We start from the raw sequence: 21,279 nt of genomic DNA on the forward strand, positions 1-21,279 counted from the left end.
TAAATAGTTGTTAGAATCATCAAGATTTTAACGCAGAATGCAATTTAGAATATCTTAATAAATAATGCAGTTGTGATAATGGTCCATTTCAAAATTCTCGTATAAACTAAAGAAATATAGTTTGGTAAACTGAGGGTTCTAGTATGATTTTTCTAATCCATACGCGCAATGCATAACACTACAATAATCCATACGTGGTTAGCATAGGTTTTTGGTTTAAACTTAGTATAATCTTAATAAAATTATATTGTACATATCTAAATATGAATCTAGCTATAAATGCTTAATTTTAACAATATGGTTATGATAATGCAATTATAATCTTGTTTTCTTAAGTCATATAAAAATGTTCGTATATGGAGCATCGGTAGGAAGTAAATATTCGGTGCAGTTAAAGTAGGAAGTAAATATTCGGTGTAGTTAAAGTAGGAAGTGGAAAATCGTTTAATTGTGATATATGAAATATTTTATGATAATTAGTAGGAATTGGTTTTATTGTTAGGATAACATAAATATACATCTAATAAATTTTCTATAGACGGTCCAACTTTAAAAAATTACACATGAAAAAAGTTGTGACTTTTGTTTTAATATATAAGATTTAAAATGATAGTTATGTCTTAGAAGATTAAAAATAAAAAACAACCTAAAACCGAACTGATATCCATATTAAACAGATTAATGTCTCTTTATTAAAAAATAACAAAACTAATAATCACATTCTGCGCAAGGCCCGGGTTATTACCTATGTAAATAAAATATTTACACATGATCTGGATTATTGGATACGGATGATTTTTTTAATACAGGATAGTCGATACTTTGTTAGGGAACATTAAAAATTTAGACAAATGATACGCACGAGCTCTTAATGAAATATGCCTAGTGGTAGATGATAAATACCTATGATATTAATTATTTACAACAAGAAACTTATAATGACAATAATATTTATAAAAATAGATGACATATATTAACCAAAAAAACTAAAACACTAATTATAATAACCTCCTAAAAACCTAGAATCACAAACACTATACCCAAAGCCACACAACTTACATGCATAAAATTTTGTAAATCTACAGGTACTATATTTGTATATTTCACGAATCAACAAATCGGCGAATATATATGTAAAAACCTTTGAGTTTTATGTTATTAATGGAAAGCGAGGAGGTTCTCCGTCTCAAAACTCAAGCCAGCACATTCCATGGGAAGATCAGAGACCATACCAACATCCAATGATGACCCCATACATGTCTTGTCATGATCTAAACTCGCGATGTCTGATGACAACAATATCTTCTCATAGTTCTTATCATGATGATCAGCAGCGATGTTGACACTGTTGTTTTTGTCGGCATAAAGCAAATTAAGTAAGGACTCGTGATCAGGACCATGGCTCGACGATGATGACATCGACCCAATCATCATTTGCTCCCAACCACATGCTATGGATTGATGTTGACAATGGTGATGGTAGGTATTGTCTATGATCCTTGAAGGCTGCTTCATTAGCTGCTCCCACTGATCATGATGATGTGGAGGGTCGATGGTGGTGGAACGAGGGGATGATAGTAAGGGTTGCAATTGATTGTTGTAATTAGGAGCGTAATTAAGATCCGGAGCGTCATTGACCTCAAACCTTTGCGTCTTATGATCATCATTTTTATAGTTACTGTCTTGTAATGACAAGTCTCTGCCTTTGTTGAATACTCTGCACAAGACCCAGTCTTCCTGTGTCCACACAGCAGAAAACGAGAGGACATTGTTTTGAAACATTTCTTTTCATTGTTTAGAAACAAATGCATGGGATGTTTAGTTGTTTACGTTACGCGCAGTCTCGTGCATGCAAATAACCAAACACGCATTAAAGCGACTTTTGTCTCTTTCTTACATTTTTTTGTTTTATCTGCACAAGTTCGTCACTCTTTCTACATACTACCATCTTATCATGCGTACCATGCCATGCAAAACCCACGCATACACAAGACTCCCAGAAAAATTAAACAACGAGAAATATCTACAAATACATAATCTCATATCGAAACTCAGAAGAGAGCGAAACAAATATCTAAAATAAATCTGAATTAAATTATTTTTGTAAAGTTATATTAATCAGAAGTTTGAGTCGAATGCATTTTCAATACACTATAGGCACGGTTCTGTTAGTTATCATCTAACAACATCAAACGAATAAAAACTTCCTAGATGAATAATTGAATAAACCAAAAAGCCTGAGGTAATTTTATTAAAGAGGTATATTCAATGTAAAGTTTGAGGTAATTTAATTTTAATAAAGTTTTAGATGATTTCAATGAATTGCAGAGTTTTGCACTCTAGCATATCATTTAAAACTATGAGATTTGAGTTCTAATTTTTTTTAACTAAGAAATTCCACCTAAACACTCAAAAATCACTTAAGACTTTAAAATTTTACAACTTAAAAATATTTTCAATAACAATAGATTTCAGAGTACTTTATAAAATATTAAGTTCAATAACAGAAAATTTTAAATAAAATTTTAAAATTCATGTTTGAATGACAGTGGAGTTGTCATTTTAATACAAATCACCTAAAAATTTTAATTGAATAAACCTTTCTTAATGTTTCAAAAAGGCATAAATTACATATATAGTATATAATATAATAAGCCGACTCATTTATTTTATTTATGACCACATGTTTTATATCATATGACCGGATTTTATAAATTAGTCTAAACTAATGCTTTAATTTATCGTACATAATATTATATTGTGAATTATCATCATTCTGACAACTTTGTGATTTATATAAAAAAATAAAGGATTAAATAATATTTTCTAGGGGGTTAAAATATCATATTTTCCACTCAAATAAAAAAATAAAAAGGAATATCTCCTTTTTCAAATTAGTTTTGGCATGAAAACCAATACGCTGGTACAATTAATCTGGTATCTATATCTATGCATGGGACATCCACGAATAGACACATGTCGTGAGTAGGGGTGTCAAAATGGGTCAAATGGTTCAACCCAACCCAAAACCCAAATGGGTTTACTGTTAATGGGTCATGGGTCAACCCAACCCATTTATTAAATAGGTTGGGTTGACCCATGACTCATTAAATTAAATAGGTTAGATGGGTTAATGGTTGACCCATCAACCCAATATCTTTATAATGAATTATTTTTAAGTTAAGACCAAATTGATCAAAATGATAAAATGTTTTTTGTGGTTTAGGCGGATAATAGCATTTTTGCGGGAAAGTGAGTTCTCCCAGTTTTGGTGTGAAAACGTGTTAAATTGTTATGACGGAAAAACGTGCTTTGCGGTTTTGGCGAAAAACGCGTTTTTGCGGAAAAACGAGTTTTTGCGGTTTTGGTGGGAAACACGGTTTTGCGGAAAAACTGATTTTTACAGTTTTGGCGGGAAATTACGTTTTTGCGGTTTTGGCGGGAAAATGCGTTTTTGCGGTTTTGGCGGGAAAACACGTTTTTTGCGGGTTTGGCGGGAAAATGCGTTTTTTGCGGTTTTGGCGGGAAAATGTGTTTTTTGCGGTTTTGGCGGGAAAACACGTTTTTTTGCGGTTTTGGCGGGAAAATGCGTTTTTGCGGTTTTGGCGGGAAAATACGTTTTTTTGCGGTTTTGGTGGGAAAACGCGTGTTTGCGGGAAAATTGGTTTTTCACTTTTGGCGGGAAAATGCGTTTTTGCGGTTTTGGCGGGAAAATACGTTTTTGCGGTTTTGGCGGGAAAATACGTTTTTGCGGTTTTGGCGGGAAAATGTGTTTTAGCGGTTTTGGCGGGAAAATGCGTTTTTGCGGTTTTGGCGGGAAAATATGTTTTTGCGGTTTTGGCGAGAAAATACGTTTTTGCGGTTTTGGCGGGAAAATGTGTTTTTGCGGTTTTGGCGGGAAAATGCGTTTCTGTGGTTTTGGCGGGAAAATGTGTTTTTGCAGTTTTGGCGGAAAAATATGTTTTTGCGGTTTTGGCGGGAAAACACGTTTTTGCGGTTTTGGTGAAAAAACGCGTTTTTGCGGGAAAATTGGTTTTTCAGTTTTGGCGGGAAATTGCGTTTTTGTGGGAAAACGAGTTTTGCAGTTTTTGCGGAAAAACTTGTTTTGTAGTTTTGGCGAAAAAACACGTTTTGGCGGAAAAACGTATTTTGCAGTTTTGGCGGGAAATGCATTTTACCACCGAATAAATGATTAGACTTTAGAGAAACTCATGATTTTCCAATTTTATCAAACCTTAGAATTGGGTTTACTCATGTTTTTTTTAATTGAAAACAAAATGGGTCAGAGTTGACTCAACCCAATAAACTCATTAACTTGTAAACCCATTAACTTGTTAACCCATTAACTTGTTAATCCATTAACCTTTTAACCCATTAACCCATTGGATCAAAAATAAACAGTTCATTTGGATTAATGGGTCAACTTGGGTTGGGTCAACCCATGAGTCATGACCCATTTTGACACCCCTAGTCGTGAGTTTAGTTACGTTACATGTTATGTTTAATAAGACGTAATTATTGTGAAATGATCATTACTAATAATGGTTTGTAGTATGAAAGAGAGAAGAAATAGTATTGTTGGGGAATAATCAAGTACCTTAGGTGGCATGTTTGGACATTCAAGACGGAACTCGTGCATGATCCATGTAGTTTTGATCCCATTTGGTGCTCTATTTCTGTAGAAGACCAGTGTTTTTCTCATCCCTACCAATTGGCTTGTTCGTGGATCCATCACCGTCCGATCTTTCCCTGTTGCTTTCCAATATCCACTTACCGTCGCTCTGTTTGTACGATAGCCAGTTGCATATTTTCTATCGCGAAAACTGAAGAAGTACCATTCTTTTGCATTCAGCTTTGCCACATCTTAAATTTTGCACAACATACAAGATTTTATTAATCATTAGTAAATACTTTTTTTTTTCATTAGTAAGTACTTACGAAGGGGCTGTTGAGATATATATCACAGTATAAAAGTTCGACAACTTTGTAAGAAAATAAAATCGTAGTCTGAATATATATTAGGGCCCCTATATATGTTGTTTATTTTATTTTATTAACAAACTGCTCAAATGAATCTATTTATATCATTTATAAATTGACAAAAGCTGAAAGATTATTTCAGTTAATAAGAAACTTTTAAAAATATTATTGAGCATTTTGAATCTTTTTTTTTGTATTATAAAAGTCGTGATTAGAAAATCATATCTACAACAGGTAAAAGTAATGATATGTTGTCAACACTTCCAAAATAACCGACAATTCTTAAAAACATAGAGAAAAATATTCAAACTTTGGTATCTTGGTAGTGAATATTTTTACTCATTGGATCATGGTAAATTATTTGTTTGAAAATTGGAGTTACAGTCTCTCGATTTATAAACAGTGATGTGTCAAAGGTTTGTGTGATGATATAATTAAGACTTGTGATGTGGACAAGACGGAGGATGTGAGACATTGAATTCAGTTTTGGAAATATAATTATGATTTTGACTTCAACGAAGGAAATTATTGATCTCTCAAACATTCCTCCCATCAGTTTCGGATTAATTTAATCCTCATAGAAGATGATCAAGAAGATGCCTGACTACTTCAAAAGATTTCTTTATTTTGCCTTAATTGAGAAGAAGATTAATCAACAACCATATCCTAAACAGTATATATATTAGTAGTTTTTTTTTTTTGAAAAAAGCTTCAGTATATATATTAGTTATTTAATTATAACTATATCGCACATATTCGACTAATTACATCAAGATCGTGCTGGTCATGAAAGTAATAAAGGTTTCTTGAGTCTCAAAGGTTGCTTGTGATATGGGGCAAAAAGGTCTACGTGTTTACACACAAAGCCTAAATTTTGTTTATTCATATATTGCATTTTAATTATGTTCTCTAATGCAACAAATTAACTAACTGTGAATTTTATATTCTACAAGTTATCTTCTTTTAACAAAGTCCCTCAAAGTCAAAACTACGAAAACCAAAATTTTACAAGTTAAGAAATAAAAAAGATGACAACAGAATTCTCGGTCCCCTTTTGAAAAAAGCTTTTTTAAATTTCTCAAGGTATCAAAAGAGAACCCACAAACAAATGAAAATCACCATAAGCATACAAACGCGCACACACCATTTATATAATTATTTATTCAAAATTATAATCTGATTTACTAGAGCTTTATAACGACAGATGTGGTTTTGTGTACCTCGCTGAGCCTCCAGATTTTTCTTTTTAATTTTCTAATTATTCTAAGAAATTTTTAAAGAAAAAACTACCATGTGTGTCAACTAATTATAACACGCCGGATTATGTTTAAGTTATTATTAATGCTATTATGACCATTATTTATTTATCTATTTTGGTAAAATATTATGACCATTATTAATTGATCAATCTACAAATCCGGAATTTTTTTTCTTGAATATAACAAATCCGTAATTTATGAGAACATATCATCCGTTTATGTGTGTTTTTATTAAACATGTACAATAGGATCTCATTAATACACTAAAGTAAACATCATGAATTGTATAAGACAAATGATGCCAAGAATAAAATCTGATTTTAAGAATCTGTTTTCTCCTTTATATTCAGTTAATTAATTTCAAGAATCTTTTTTCTGTAATGAAAAGCTTCAAGAATCTTCACAAAGCCAGGAGTAAAAAGAGCATATTCACATGCATATGATATGTAAACAAATAAACTCATAACACATAATTAGCAATCACAAGTACATAAATATAGTTAAATTCAGGAATATTAAATCAGTATATTACCAGGAAGCTGCCATGGCTCACAAATATGCAAGTCAATCTCCACAAGATCAGTAGCACCCTTCAAGGCTTCATCAACGCCACCGTCCTCAACATCACCGTGGTCAGATTTGGCCCTAATCTTGTTGTAAAGATAATGACAAACTAACTCTTCATCGCTTGGATGAAACCGAAACCCCGGTGGTAATTTGGACCCAATATCTTTCAAACCCATTATGTGAATAAATAAGTAGCTTAATATGTATATTTAAATGCGAAAACAAACTAACTGGGAGAATAACACCAAAAGTAAGCAGATGTTCAAAGAAAAGCTTAATAGAGGAGGAAGGGGGAGAGGGAAAGGGAGGGGGTGCCTAGATACATATACAGGTTTAATTATGTATATATTTATAGATAGGGGGAATTAGCATATATGATATATGGAAATAGAATAATATACAACATGCATGTAGCTATGAAAGATGACAACTTAGAGTTTCTTACAATATTGTAAGATTATTGGGTCCATGCTTGTGTAATATGTGCAGTTAGTTATGGTGGGAAGTTTCAAGAAAAACCAAAGTTACAAGATATCTTAGTTGTGAGCTCATGGGACACTATTAGCCAATATTCTTTTTTGGTTTCATTGTTATCCATTTAGAGAAACAAACCAAACTTTTCCCTTATTTCTTGTTCTGATAACCGTTTTCATTTAGTAAATATTTACTTTTATATAATTATTCAGTAAAATCTTTATGTATATATACCAATTGTTAGATTGAGGAAGTCCCCTTGGTATAATAGTTTGACTAAATATTCATTAATGTTTCTACACCATGTAATATGGCTTTCGAATTCCAGAAAAGATAAAATTATGCGAATTAATGGAGAAAAAACTTAAAAGAGAGATTTGCAGCATGGAGCAAGAAATTCCGTCAAACGTGGATTCTATAGAACAACTCAGGTAATGCAGTCAGACGTGAATTTTCGTAAAACAAGTAAAATTGTCAGCTGTAGAATCATTTGTAATATTTTTCATAGTTCATAATAACATAATTTAATTATTGGCGTTAAGCAAATAAAGCAATCACTAGATTAGTCTGTTTGGGGGCAACTGACCCCAACTCTTAAACAACACTGATTATGAACACCGAAGAGTGGCAGAGCCACATTACGTAAGATGGGAGGGGGGGGGGACTGCCCCCAATACTTTTTTCAAAATTCTATGTAAAACATAGAATAATTTCAGTTATCCCCCGCTTTTTATAACAATTTATCTTTAGAACTTTAAATAATTTTAATTTTGCCTCCTACAAAATATTTCTTCGCATCCGCCCCTAACACTGAACAGATGGGGTATATGTTTATTGTAAATGAAAATATTCTTGGCCAGAGATTTGGGGGAAAATATTATGCTTTAGGTGGTCATTATAATCCTCTAACCATACGGACCTAGTTTTTGTCAAACATTTTTTTTTCTCCTGATTTGATATCAAATTCAAACGAAATGGGGTTGCAACCGTGATGTAATTAAGGTTGTAAACTGCCATTCAAGAGTATACATATATAACTCTTTGTAAGAGAAAAAATAGTTATGGAATTTAAGTAAAAGAGAATCTTACATTACTTCTTTTTTTGGTAATCAATCTTACATTACTTTATAATATGCTTGATTATTATTCTTATTTTTGTATGGTTTTCTTTTCAACTCCGTGGATGGTTGATTCAATACAGAAATTGTTTTTACATTGTTAGATTAGACTATACAGATTGATTATTTTGATTAATTAGTTAACATTTTTATGCGCAATTAATCTACACCTAAAAGGCTAATATAATACTGTGGCATATATATGTGACGAGAGGCCGATTAATTTAAAACGTTACAGACAATATGCTTCCAATATGTAAGTATGTATACGACGTACCAAATATCATTCAACAAAAATTACTAGGTCAACTATAAATAATATGCCTGACTATAATACATACATCAATATAATAAAGTAGTTCGTATAATACTCATCCTGATAGCCACTGTCCAAATAGCTCGCTCAGATTTTGATACGATACCAAAAAATCCGTATAATAGTTTTTCAGGATTCACTAATATATATAGATTGTCTTACGGTTTGTTGGTGTTTTAGTCTGCTTTTACCCTCTTCTATTTCGCATAGGTTCGTTCCTTAATAGGGCGAAAGACTTTCAGTTCTCATACCCGAAAGTTATAAGAATTTGCTACTGATTAAGAAATTTGGCTACAAATTCAAGACACAAATTTAACTAAATAAAATGAAGCAATAATTTGTGGCCGACTGTTCCAAGTAATTCATACTCCCTAGTAGATCTTTTTTTATTCATATTGGAATTTTGGAAGAGTGTATTAGTCTACCAACCTGCGCACATTGCTAGACTTAAAAAAACACATTTCTAGACTGGACCGATGCTACTGCCATGCATACTTACTTATGTTGATTAGCTTCACCTTTCACATAATTTTAGTGCGAGGGAGAGGGATGATCTCGTCTTGCACGACGTATAACCAGGAATTGATTTTGGATCTAGATATATTTTTGAGGCGAAACTACATAGATTAAAAAAGTTTATATACTTTTAAATGTCTTATTTGTTATATTATAAATAATATACATAATTAGGTCTACCCTAGAAAATATGATTTTAAAGCATAATAACGGATATGTATATATAAATTTAATATATAACTTCGAAAGATGGAAACAATTGATGGCCTAATGGGAGTAAGGGGTCCATTAATAATGAACATGAAACCGAATACACAGTTAACTTCGAATCAAACTCATTTGCTGATGTTTCGGAAAAATCTTGGATTTATCTCGGACACTCCCGCAATAATTGAGGTGGTGACAAAACTCAGTTTTGTCGTTATGTTTCCTATGTTTCTCGTAATTATTGGGAAGCTATGTATACATAAATACACACACTGACACACCTAAAGACGGCACCACCATTTCTCTCGGGTCGATCATATTTATTGTAACAGGGCAAAAGACAAAAGACAGTTTAAACTTTTTAAAGGACGGTTTAAACTTTTTCCTTTTTTTTGCTTAAAAGTTTAAACTTATTATTGGGTAAAAAATAAACCACATATAAGAAGAAGTATCCCCTCTTGACTTATAAGATTGATGTTTAGGATTTACACCTAATAAAGAAAAATTGCACTCCATGCACTAGACTTTTACCCTAATTAACTAAATACCCTAAATCTCACACTGTGATATCTTTCTCCATAGACACAAACTAGTCACATCATAAATATTTTTTTAATTTCTTCATTTTTCTAGGGTTTTAAACCAATTCACCCCCTAATAAAGAGAAATACATACTTTGATATATTAGTTTTATTTGCTTTCCAATAAAATTTTACAATTCATATTTTTAGATTTTAGTTATGTTTTAGTTTTAAAATAAAATGTATTAATTAAAATTAGAACATCACTCTTGTATACAATGAAAAAACCTAAAATATCAAGTCATCAGTAATTTGTATATCGAGGGAGTAAAAAAATATTGAATAAATAAAAAATGAATGGGACAGCTCTATTAACTTTATTTTCAGGTGATTTATTATTGGCTTTATAAATATCAACTGACATTAATATCATATCTAATGAATATCAATCATACTAATATATGGATACATATATATATATATATATATATATATATATGATACTAGAATATTGGCCTATCTGTGAGGTTTGTATATATTCCTGCAGATGGAGAAACCTATTAATGAGCTGGAAATTTGATAATTTGTTCATGGTGGATATATCCTATATCACTATCTATAAAATAGCTGTATATATATAGAACTTGTGGCAAATAAAATATTTTTTGGGAGATTAAAAACATTCTGATACTATAAGAAACAAAGCTAATCTTAATTAGAGGGTAATAATTTAGTGTATCATATCAATTTATATTTTAAAATGAAAACCCTTAATTAGAGGGACCCGAATGTGGCGGAGAAATCGGTGAGTCATCTCTTAGGTTACACGTCCTTCCAAGACTTGTACTATAAGAAACAAAGTTAATCGGCCAATGTTTTCATACGAAATTTCCATATAATAATCACTAAAACAGCCGCCTAGACAGGAGAATAAAATAAAATGCATTGGTACAGTTAATTGTTACTGAAAAGGATTCGGTTTAACATCTGCTTAGAGTAAAATATTCTTGGAAAATTGTTTTTTTTAAGCAAAAAAAAAATGATAAGTATGGCTCATTAGATTAATGTCATATATTTTATGTCCCATTAGGTTAAATATTTTTAAAATGACAATAATACTTTTGATTTCAATTATAAATTTGATATTATAATTAACAAAACAATTGTTAAATATTAAAATATAATAAATAATTAAAATAATTAAAACAAAAATATTAAAAATCCTCAAATAAGAAAACTCTATCTCCACGATTTTTTTTATTCTTACTTTTCTGAAAAATTGATTTTTTCATATATAAAAACTAAATATTTTCAAATATTTTCTTCCCATATTTCGCGTGTAGTAATAAAAGTAATCAGAATGCCTACTCTATATAATTCAGAAAAATCTTTTAGAAACAAAAAAAAATATTAGCGAAAGTTTAAGAAAAGTCCTCAAATAAGTTTCAACGAAAAAATATTGCAGTTGAAAATTAAATTATAAACCAGGCTGTGCTATCAGTATATTGACCTTAGTGCATGGTTAATCGGAAACATAGATTGATACCACTATACATATCCTTAATTAGACATTGCACATTCTCATCGAACCGTAATGTCACGTAATTGTTCTTGATCTAGTTTAAGAATCTCAATTACAAAAAAATAGTTGCCTGATTTTTGTTTTCTCCTCCGATGGAATAGTTACCTAACATTAGGGCAGACCAAAATATTAAATTTTCTCTTTGATAATTCCTTCCGTTCAACATCGGATTATCATATCATGTTTTCTTGTAGAATTGACGTTATGATATAATATAAGACTACTTAGCTAAACAATAAAAATCATAATTATCACTCAGTGAAAAAGAAGTTTACCGAGTTCTTGATCATAAAATATTGCAATAGCTGTGAAGCTAGTAGACTCACGTTTTTGGCTTTTGGATGGCAGGTCGGTTTAATTTTCTACGTATTTGCAAGATGTATTGACTGGCTACAAATTATTTGAAATTACTTTACTTACTTTTTCATATTTTATTTTTGATTGGCACGTTTATTGAAAATCTTTCATAGTATCTGGCTTATCATGAACGTTAAACACACTAACTTACATACTTCTGATTATGTACTCGATATCTTTCAGAATAATAATACTAGTGTAATGTAGCTATATAGTCAATTAGTCATGTCGATGTTCTATTTTTAGCATAAATCCCCATATTTTTGAAAAATTGCACTGAGACTTCGCCAAAAAATTAAAATCAAATCATTAATTCATATATAGGCCTAGTGCATAGCAACATAACAACATATATTTTACCAGAAAAACATAACAACATATAATATTTATTATTTAGTAGAAAACTATACATACATTATATGGATGCTCACAAATATGTGAAATATATACAACACGTAAATACATATATGATTAAATTAAAACGATGGAAATAATAATCGAGGAAAGATAGGCTGATACCAAGTAAGGAAGTTTATATGCGTTTTGGTTGGAGAAAGAGTGACGGATTTAACATTCTTTGTCGTGACCTAATTATTCGTCTTGGTATTCCTTAGCAGCCTTCTACTTCATATATATTATATATTGTCAAAACCCCATAGTATTAATTATTGTTTGAGTTTTTGGATTTTCTCCATTAATTAATCGCAACTTACAAAATATATTGCTAAAGCTTGTCCTGCTTTCTTTCTTTCTACTTTTAAAATGCGACATAATCGTTTACATAAGAAAAACATAATGTATCATTAAATATTATCGACATATGTATGTTATGATTCTGAATAAATTAGTTGTGTTATTGAGTACGTTATATGATTTGTATTGAATTGATTATATTGATTCTGAGATCCAATGAGTTACATCTAAGTTCTAACTAGTAGGCAAATCATTGTGCCAACTTATGTAATTTAGTTTAAAAAGTTGAATGAACAAGACACGGTTATGCCATAAACGCTGGGTAAGAAAAAAAGCAAACCACATAATATTCATTAAAGTACATATAAATTATCGCATAAGAAAGAATATGGTAGCAATTAATTAGCATGTATACTAACCTTGATCACTCATTTTTAAACGCAAAATAAGAATCCACAGTAGATATATGCTTCTAACTAAATGCACATGGCGTGCTGTTACTATTTCTGCAGACCAAATCCTAATATCATTATGATTCATTTGATATTGAATTGTTGATACTGATTCTTGTTAGACTTTTAATGTATTCGGTTCTATGTATATTCTCTTTGTAGCATCTAAAAATAATCGGTTTGATTTCATCATTATATTTGCTGTTATGCCTTTAATTTTTAATTAAATTATTTTCCAAAAAATATATTAGTGAAGTATGTATGAGTTGTATCATGTATATCAGATGCGATCATTTATGAGATTACTGCAAGATAAGCTATTGATTCACACCCATTCATTCATGACATATATGATCATATTCTCAAACATATAAACAGTGTAGACAATTTTTTTTGCGGTACGATATCTCTGCATTTATGAGATATGACACAAAAGATACATGCACTCGAATTTAAGACTATGCAAAATATCTGTAAAATTAAATTCAACTCACTATCTATTTTGATTTGAATTAAAAAAAATTGAATATCTGTTACTTTACAAAACATATCATATATATTAACAGACAATATCCGTAAAAATGAATTAAATCACAGATAATAATATTTAAGGAAAGATATATGATTAGATTCGCAATATGAATATATATTATATAACTTTTATATTTTATATAAGGTTTATAATATTTTTCTTTATTAAATTTATTATTTTAGTGACTAAACTTTTTACAAGGTAATTGATTTTTTTTTGTAATAGGAAATTAATATTTTTAAATTTTTATTTATTTATATGAATCGAATTTAATATCCGATTTAAATAGAAAAATTTAGTGAATAATCAGATAACTGCAGAAGATATCAAATAATAATTATTTAGACAAAACATATCAAATAATATATATCTCTTAAATCTTAATTTTCAATTCATGCCACTTCTAGTAGAATCCGCACCCACGAAAATAATACAAATATATTATCAAACACGTGAACGTCTTTCTGCGTTTCAATACACAAGCAATCCCTATATATTAATAGAGAAACATTTAAAAAACCTCATGCTGAATGCTGAGTTGTCACGTAATTAGAATGCTAATTTTGCGTACGTGGTGGCTTAAGAATCAATTAAAAATTTTGTTGGTCCAAAATTAAATTGATAGAGAATATTATGTTATATAATATGTTCATTATGGACCATTCATTTATCAAATTAAAATTATTATATATTATTTCCTTAAATAAAACCTACGAAATCACCTAATATGATTAAGATATATATGACAATTAATGACTTTAGATAATAAAGATTTGTACAATAATCTGTATACTTTCTATCATTTTTGTTTAATTATTTATTATTAAAACAAATTACACAATTACATTAATCATATAATACAAATTTATATATTTTTTTGTATATGATGTATTTTGAATTTTTCAAAACGAGTATAAATTACTAGAACTATTAAAAGTCTCACATAAACTTTAATGATCAAGGTTTAAATTATTTTCTATAATAAGATACAACTAGGATAAGACATGTGTCTTGCGCAAATTGAGTTTATTTGTATATATTATCGATAATGTAATTTTATATTTGATCATTTTATTTATACATATATAATATTTTTTGTTGTTATTATATAATTTCTTTCTGATGGATTGAATCAATTTTTATTAAAAATAGTGGAAAAAACTATAACTAATATATCATGGATTGATCGGATTTGATATTAAACAAATTATGACACAAAAACTTTATTTTTTTCATCGAATACATTCTTGAAAAAAGTGAACGGTATTGTTTCCATAGTTGAATTATTTTGACATTTATGTTCCATATGGTTTGAAAGGTTTCAGATCAACCATCAAACTGATACATATCATTTTAATGCTTTTAGTCGTATATTTAATGAAAACTTACATTTTTGTAATTTAAAGTCGTTTTTATAAAATTCAAAATATAACAATAAGAGAAAATCTAACATATATAAAATATAAGGTTTCCTCATTTTTGTATTTTAAAGTCGTTTTAACAAAATTTAAAATATAACATATAAGGTTTCCTCATTTTTGTAGTTTAAAGACATTTTAAAAAATTCAAAATATAACATATAAGAAAAAATATAATTTTTTTATTATATGGTTAATGTGATTGTTTATTTTTTTTAATAATATAAAATTAAACAAAAATGAAGAAGGATGCAAAAATTGTTATCAAATCTTTATTATTCATAATCATTAACTGCAATATATATGTTAATTATATTAGGTAATTCTGTAGCTTTTATTTAAGGAAAAAATACATACTTCTTATATTTTAGGTTAATATAATGTTCTCGAGTAATTAGATTTGGACCAACATTTTTTTCAATTGATTTTTAAGCTGCCACGTAAGCTAAATTGACATCTTAATTAAGTGATCTAAGTAGAGCCACTTTTTAATTTGTACAAACTTAAGGTTACAACTTTTTAAATGATTCTCAATTAATATATAGGGGATGATTATAAAATCATATGAATAAATATTTTATTTTAATAGGTGTTTATGTTATATATATATATATATCGTTTAAATTAAACTATACATAATATGAAAATACATGCTTATATTTTCATATATGCATTGAACATATATTGAAAAATTAATATTTTAATTTTGAAATCTTCATTGTTTTTCGTAAAATGATTATAAATTATTGAAACCACTAAACATTTCACATTAAAAGCAAATCGTTGGTGTAAAATTTTGTTACATAAATATGAAAATAATCATAAAATCATATGAGTAGAAACCTCATTTAATAAATACTCATATTAAAAGTATACTATATATCTATGTTAATATCATTTGAAATTTAATTATATATCATATATGATAGATAAGATTGATTGTTTAGATTTATTTACCCTAAAATGATTGCAAATAAACAAGAGTGGTCGTTTTCAAATAATTATTTTATTTAATATATAATTATTATTTTATTATTTTATATTATGCAGAAAAACATAAAATGAGTAATAAATATAAAATATTTATTCTGCATAAGGTGTGTGGATCTTAACTTAAGTATGTATCTCTTTAATAATTTTAAACCTCAAACATTTTCTAAATCTCAGACCAAAACAAAATAACGAAATGATAATAAACTCAAAAATTAATATTTATATCGAGCAATAACCAAAATGAAAAAAAAACAAGACAAATATAAAAAAAATATTGAAGATATACAAGATTGACACGTGAACGTAAACTTTTCATAACCATAATTAACTTTTAAATTTGCTAAATCATGATATAAATCCGAGCTGGCATAGTTTTATTGTAACCAAATAATAGACCTGAGATTCTTCGGCCTAAACGTTAGGTTCTTATGATTTTTTGATCTAAAATATTTTTAAAAATAGGATCAGCTCATCAATAAATAAATTATGTCATTAACAAAAAAAAATTTAAAAAATTGTTCAAGGGCCAAAAATATTAATTCGATCAAGAATATAAATTTTATTTTTCCATATGATATTTTTTAAATAATTTCCATATAATTTCACCGTGCCCAAGTTGCAATTCTTATCCTAGTCTTAAATTAAAGAACAATTAAAATTCGCATTTGTTCAATTTTAAGCATGCCTAAAGACTGATCAAAAGCCGACGCATTCCGGGGAGCAATAAGGGGTAAAATATGAATTTATATGGATAATAAATTCACCGACGAATATTATAAATTGATATTGTGAAGATTTATTTGTATTTATGTGAAAGAATGGCTAATAGATCCGACTCGTTGGATTCTGTTTTGACTTTGTGACCACTACTTACTGTTTCAGTAGTACTTTAGCTAATATAACAGTCTTTTGTTAGGTTTAATTCTTTCGGTTACATCAACATCGACCTTCGTTAAGCACATATTTAGGAAATATTTATGTAACTAGGTAGTAGTTCACTGAATCTACGTTATCTAAGCAAACAATTTCGAAATTATCATTTAAAACGCACAGTAAAGATTATGATAAGTACCATCCATAAGGTTGTTTAGAACTTAATCATAAACTATTTATGGAATTTCTGACTCTTCCGACCAGACCAGTCATCGTTGTTTTAATTTACTGGAATGAGCATTTAGAAAAACACATCGATTTTCCACATGGTTCATGAGGTGGCACTACGTGTCGCCACGTTTTCTGTTTTGTAAAAGCACTCTCCCCTATTATATTTTCTGATTATTATTTATAAACAAGATTGAATCTCACTCATATATTATGACATTATTAGTCCGTACTATCCAGAATAGGTGTACAAGTTTTAATTTTGTTTAGTTAACAATTACGCAAATATAATGGATATCAACGGTTTTTATTTACAAAGGAATATCAACTGTATTTTAGAAGTGATGTCTTTAAAATAAAACTACAGTGTGAAATTTCTATAAATTAATAATGTTGGGACTACACCAAAACTATATATATATTTTTTAATTTATAGAAATATTAATTTATCGATATACTAATTGAACCAAAATTTCAATTTGGAACTATAAAATTATATTATTTTATAAAGATTTTTAGTGTATATTAATTTTTAGAGTATTAATTTAAATAGGTTATACTTAAACAATTTTAGGGATTTTTGCCGATAAGGAACAAAAGAACTATATTTTTGTTTCCTTAGAATAAAAAACCCAATCTTTGTCCCTTTAGAACAAAAAAATATGAAAAACATGTTTTGTCCTTTTTAATAAAAATATAAAATACAGTTAATACTTAATAGCAAGAAGTAAAAAGGAAACGTAACTAGTAAAAAAATATATAACTTCTTCGTCTCTGACTTCCGTTTCTAAAAGGCAGAGGCGATTTCATTTCACCGCCGTCGACACTTTCTTTCTTTTGGTCATCTACGTTCGTCGGAGACGACGATATCGTCATCACGTCTCTCCGTCGTCCTCCTTCTGTCGTCTTCCTTATGTCGTCTTTCCTCGTTGAGAACCATCGATTACAATCACTTTGTAATCTCCGCCGATACCAATAGGAGTTATTCAAGCTCGGGAGTAGCTTCTTCTGGCTGATAAAGGACGATTGGCTTCACATTGTTTTACGGTTGATCTTAGTTCATCTCGGTTCCCAAAGAATTGAAGGTTAGGGTTTGGAAATCCCTTTTATGATTTTTTTCTTTTTGTTTGTTTTTGTTTACATGTATGTAGTATAAAGAGCTGTAATTGTTTAAAAATACAAATCGATTCGCGTTTATGGTTTTGATTGTCGTTTGTGGGTTGAGTTGATTGTACTTTATTTTTGAGTTAATTTTGAATTCTATTTTGTTTGGTATCGGCTTTGTATTGTATTTTGAATTCGTAATCGACTTGAAAAGGCTAAGGAGTTGAAGTTTTTTATTTCATGTTTTATAGGAATGGATTACCAGTTTCCAAAATGCATTCTTGAAGAAGGAGCTGAGACCAATATTGATAAGATTAACAACACCTGAAGACGCACGATTCTGGGGACGTTGAAGGTGGTTCTCAGGGATGAGTATCAAGAAGTTTTGAACAACCGTGTCTTCGGTCCGATTCTGGAAATCATAGAGAACAAGCTCATTTACTCAGGGAAGGTTATTCACAGCTTCATATGCAAGCAGCTCAAGGTTTCCAAGCTTCACGAGTTGTGGTTTCTATTTGCAAAGACACTACAAGAAAACACAACATTAACGACGGCGAAATTCGTAGTAAGTTCGTCGTAAAATCAGTTTTACGAGGAACTAGCGAGGAAACACGTTTCGTCGTTATTTGTTCGTCGTAACGCATATTTCCTCGCTAATTCGTCGTAAACTAACGAGAAAACATTTCCTCGTAAAGACTAAGCAAAGTATTCGTCGTAAAAACCACGTAACCCTTCCACGTAAGGGGGACGCTACATTTCCTCGTAAATACCTTGAAAACATTTCCTCGTAAATAACACGTAAATGTTTCCACGTCAAATACTCGTTAATCTTTCCTCGTAGTGTTGACGTAAATATTTTACTCGTTAATTCCTCGTAAAATTTCCACGTAAGGTTGTCATAATTTAGCTACGAATTTACTTTGAGTTTATATTTTCCAGATTAAAAAAAAAACAATGTATTTAATTATTTAATAAAAATCTAATTTAAAAAGAATATTAAATACGAAAATAATTTATACATAAATAATTTTTGAATTTATAATACAACCAACGAAAAAAAAAAAACTAAGGGTCGTTCATCCCCGGTAGAATTCCTCACTCCTCCTCTCTACATCCGCGTCGGCATGTGTGACGGATGATGATTCGCCTAAAATTAACATCAACAATAATTAACAAATTCTATAAATCTAACTAAGTTCTCTACATTAACCACCTAATCAACACTAATTAACATAAAATCCGTAAAACTATCTAAATTTCCTACACTAACCACCTAATCTACCTAAACTAATCAAATTAGAGAGGAAATAGAGAGCGTACCATAGCTACAAAAGGGAGAGGAAGTTGAGACGAAATGGGAAGTGAGAACTCGCGTGTATATATAGGAAATTATGAAATGTCGTAAATTCCTCGTAAAGTTACGAGGAACTCGTGAGGCCCGTGTTTTTATTTACGAGGAACTCGCGAGGTCCGTGTTTCGTTTCCTCGTAACATCGTCGTTAATTTACGAGGAATTACCGAGACCCGCTTTTATTTTTACGAGGAATGAACAAGGCCCGCATTTTTTTATTACGAGGTCTTTACGACGATTTCTGCTTACGTGGAATTAACGAGTGCCACGTTCTTTATTTTTAAGAATCGTCGTAAGTTCTTCGTTAATTTACGAGGAAATAACTACGTTTATGTTTAAATCCCTAAAATCCGAAACCCCAAACCCCTTTTTCCTTATCTTCCTTATCTTCTACTTCATATATTCCAAACCCCAACCCCATCCTCCCTTTAACCTCAATCTCTTCTATCCATTCCAAACCCCAAATTCTGAAACCACAATTCCTTAACTAATAATCTCAATCTCTTCTTTCTAATTCAAACCCCATTACAAAAATTAAATTATATAAATAGATTTCCATGATTAAATCCATCAAATCACATGCATTAAATCTGAAAATCAATCATATTAAAACACAAATACATCAATCAGATACATCGACATTCTCGTCATTACTAGAAACATCATCATTTTCATTAAACTCGTCTTCAACAGCTTCGTCCGTGGCATCGTCGGTAATATCTTCGTACTCATGATTATGCGGATCAATGAGAAGGATGTCATCAATTTGTTGTTCAGGTACCTCAACTTCATCTATCTGTTCTTCTTGCAATGGTGGTTCTTCTCCACTGATGATTTGTCCACGAGGTGTAACTTTGATCACGGCAAACCAATTTATTCCCGTTTCGTTTCCTCGTTACATCGTCGTTAATTTACGAGGAATTAGCGAGGCCCGCTTTTATTTTTACGAGGAATGAACGAGGCCATCGTTTTTTTATTATGAGGTCTTTACGACGATTTCTGCTTACGTGGAATTAACGAGTGCCGCGTTCTTTATTTTTAAGAATCGTCGTAAGTTCCTCGTTAATTTACGAGGAAATAACTATGTTTACGTTTAAATCCCTAAAATCCTAAACCCCAAACCCCAACCCCAACCCCATCCCCCCTTTAACCTCAATCTCTTCTATCCATTCTAAACCCCAAATTCTAAAACCACAATTCCTTAACTAATAATCTCAATCTCTTCTTTCTAATTCAAACCCCATTACATAAAATTAAATTATATAAATAGATTTTCATGATTAAATTCATCAAATCACATGGATTAAGTCTGAAAATCAGTCATATTAAAACACAAATACATCAGTCAGATACATCGACATTTTCGTCATCACCAGAAACATCATCATTTTTATTACTCGTGATTATGTGGAATTTAGTAAGGTAGCCGAAACAAAAAACGTGTTACAATTACAAAGTGGGTGGACTCGAAAATTCTTCGTTAAGTAAATGTAAACTATTTCCTCGTAAAGAAGATGCTACTTTTACGTCGAGCTTACGAGGAAACAATTTTTCCTCGTAAAAACGAAGTTACCTTGCGTGGTTTTTACGAGGAAATCGTTTCCTCGTTATTTTACGACGAACTAACGTTGATTGTAAATTTCCTTGTAAGATTCTCGTAAAGTCAACGTAAATTTACGAGGACCAGTTTTCCTCGTTAATTTTCATCGTTAATCTTGTGTTTTCTTGTAGTGAGAGG

The 21,279-nt window shown here is 30.0% G+C and overlaps 1 protein-coding gene across 1 annotated transcript; it reads right to left on the reverse strand.

Annotated features, from left to right (window-relative positions):
* Nucleotides 1-868: 868 nt before the first annotated feature.
* On the reverse strand, nucleotides 869-18,442 carry LOC103861841 (protein CUP-SHAPED COTYLEDON 3). The gene is made up of 3 exons (XM_009139547.3): nucleotides 6,772-18,442; nucleotides 4,598-4,863; nucleotides 869-1,737 (listed from the first exon to the last, which is right to left on the reverse strand). Exons 1-3 carry the CDS (start codon nucleotides 6,980-6,982, stop codon nucleotides 1,159-1,161), a joined length of 1,056 nt encoding a protein of 351 aa, XP_009137795.1. The 5' UTR covers nucleotides 6,983-18,442; the 3' UTR covers nucleotides 869-1,158.
* Nucleotides 18,443-21,279: the final 2,837 nt, after the last annotated feature.

This window comes from Brassica rapa, chromosome A03, assembly GCF_000309985.2.
Source record: "Brassica rapa cultivar Chiifu-401-42 chromosome A03, CAAS_Brap_v3.01, whole genome shotgun sequence".
NCBI lineage: Eukaryota > Viridiplantae > Streptophyta > Magnoliopsida > Brassicales > Brassicaceae > Brassica > Brassica rapa.

Excerpts from the sequence above, each read along its gene's own strand:
- LOC103861841 (XM_009139547.3), bottom strand. The coding sequence starts at position 6,982 with ATGGGTTTGAAAGATATTGGGTCCAAATTACCACCGGGGTTTCGGTTT. Across the intron at positions 4,864-6,771 it reads TGAGCCATGGCAGCTTCCTG|ATGTGGCAAAGCTGAATGCA; the intron begins GTAATATACTGA and ends GCAAAATTTAAG. Across the intron at positions 1,738-4,597 it reads GTCCAAACATGCCACCTAAG|GAAGACTGGGTCTTGTGCAG; the intron begins GTACTTGATTAT and ends GTGTGGACACAG.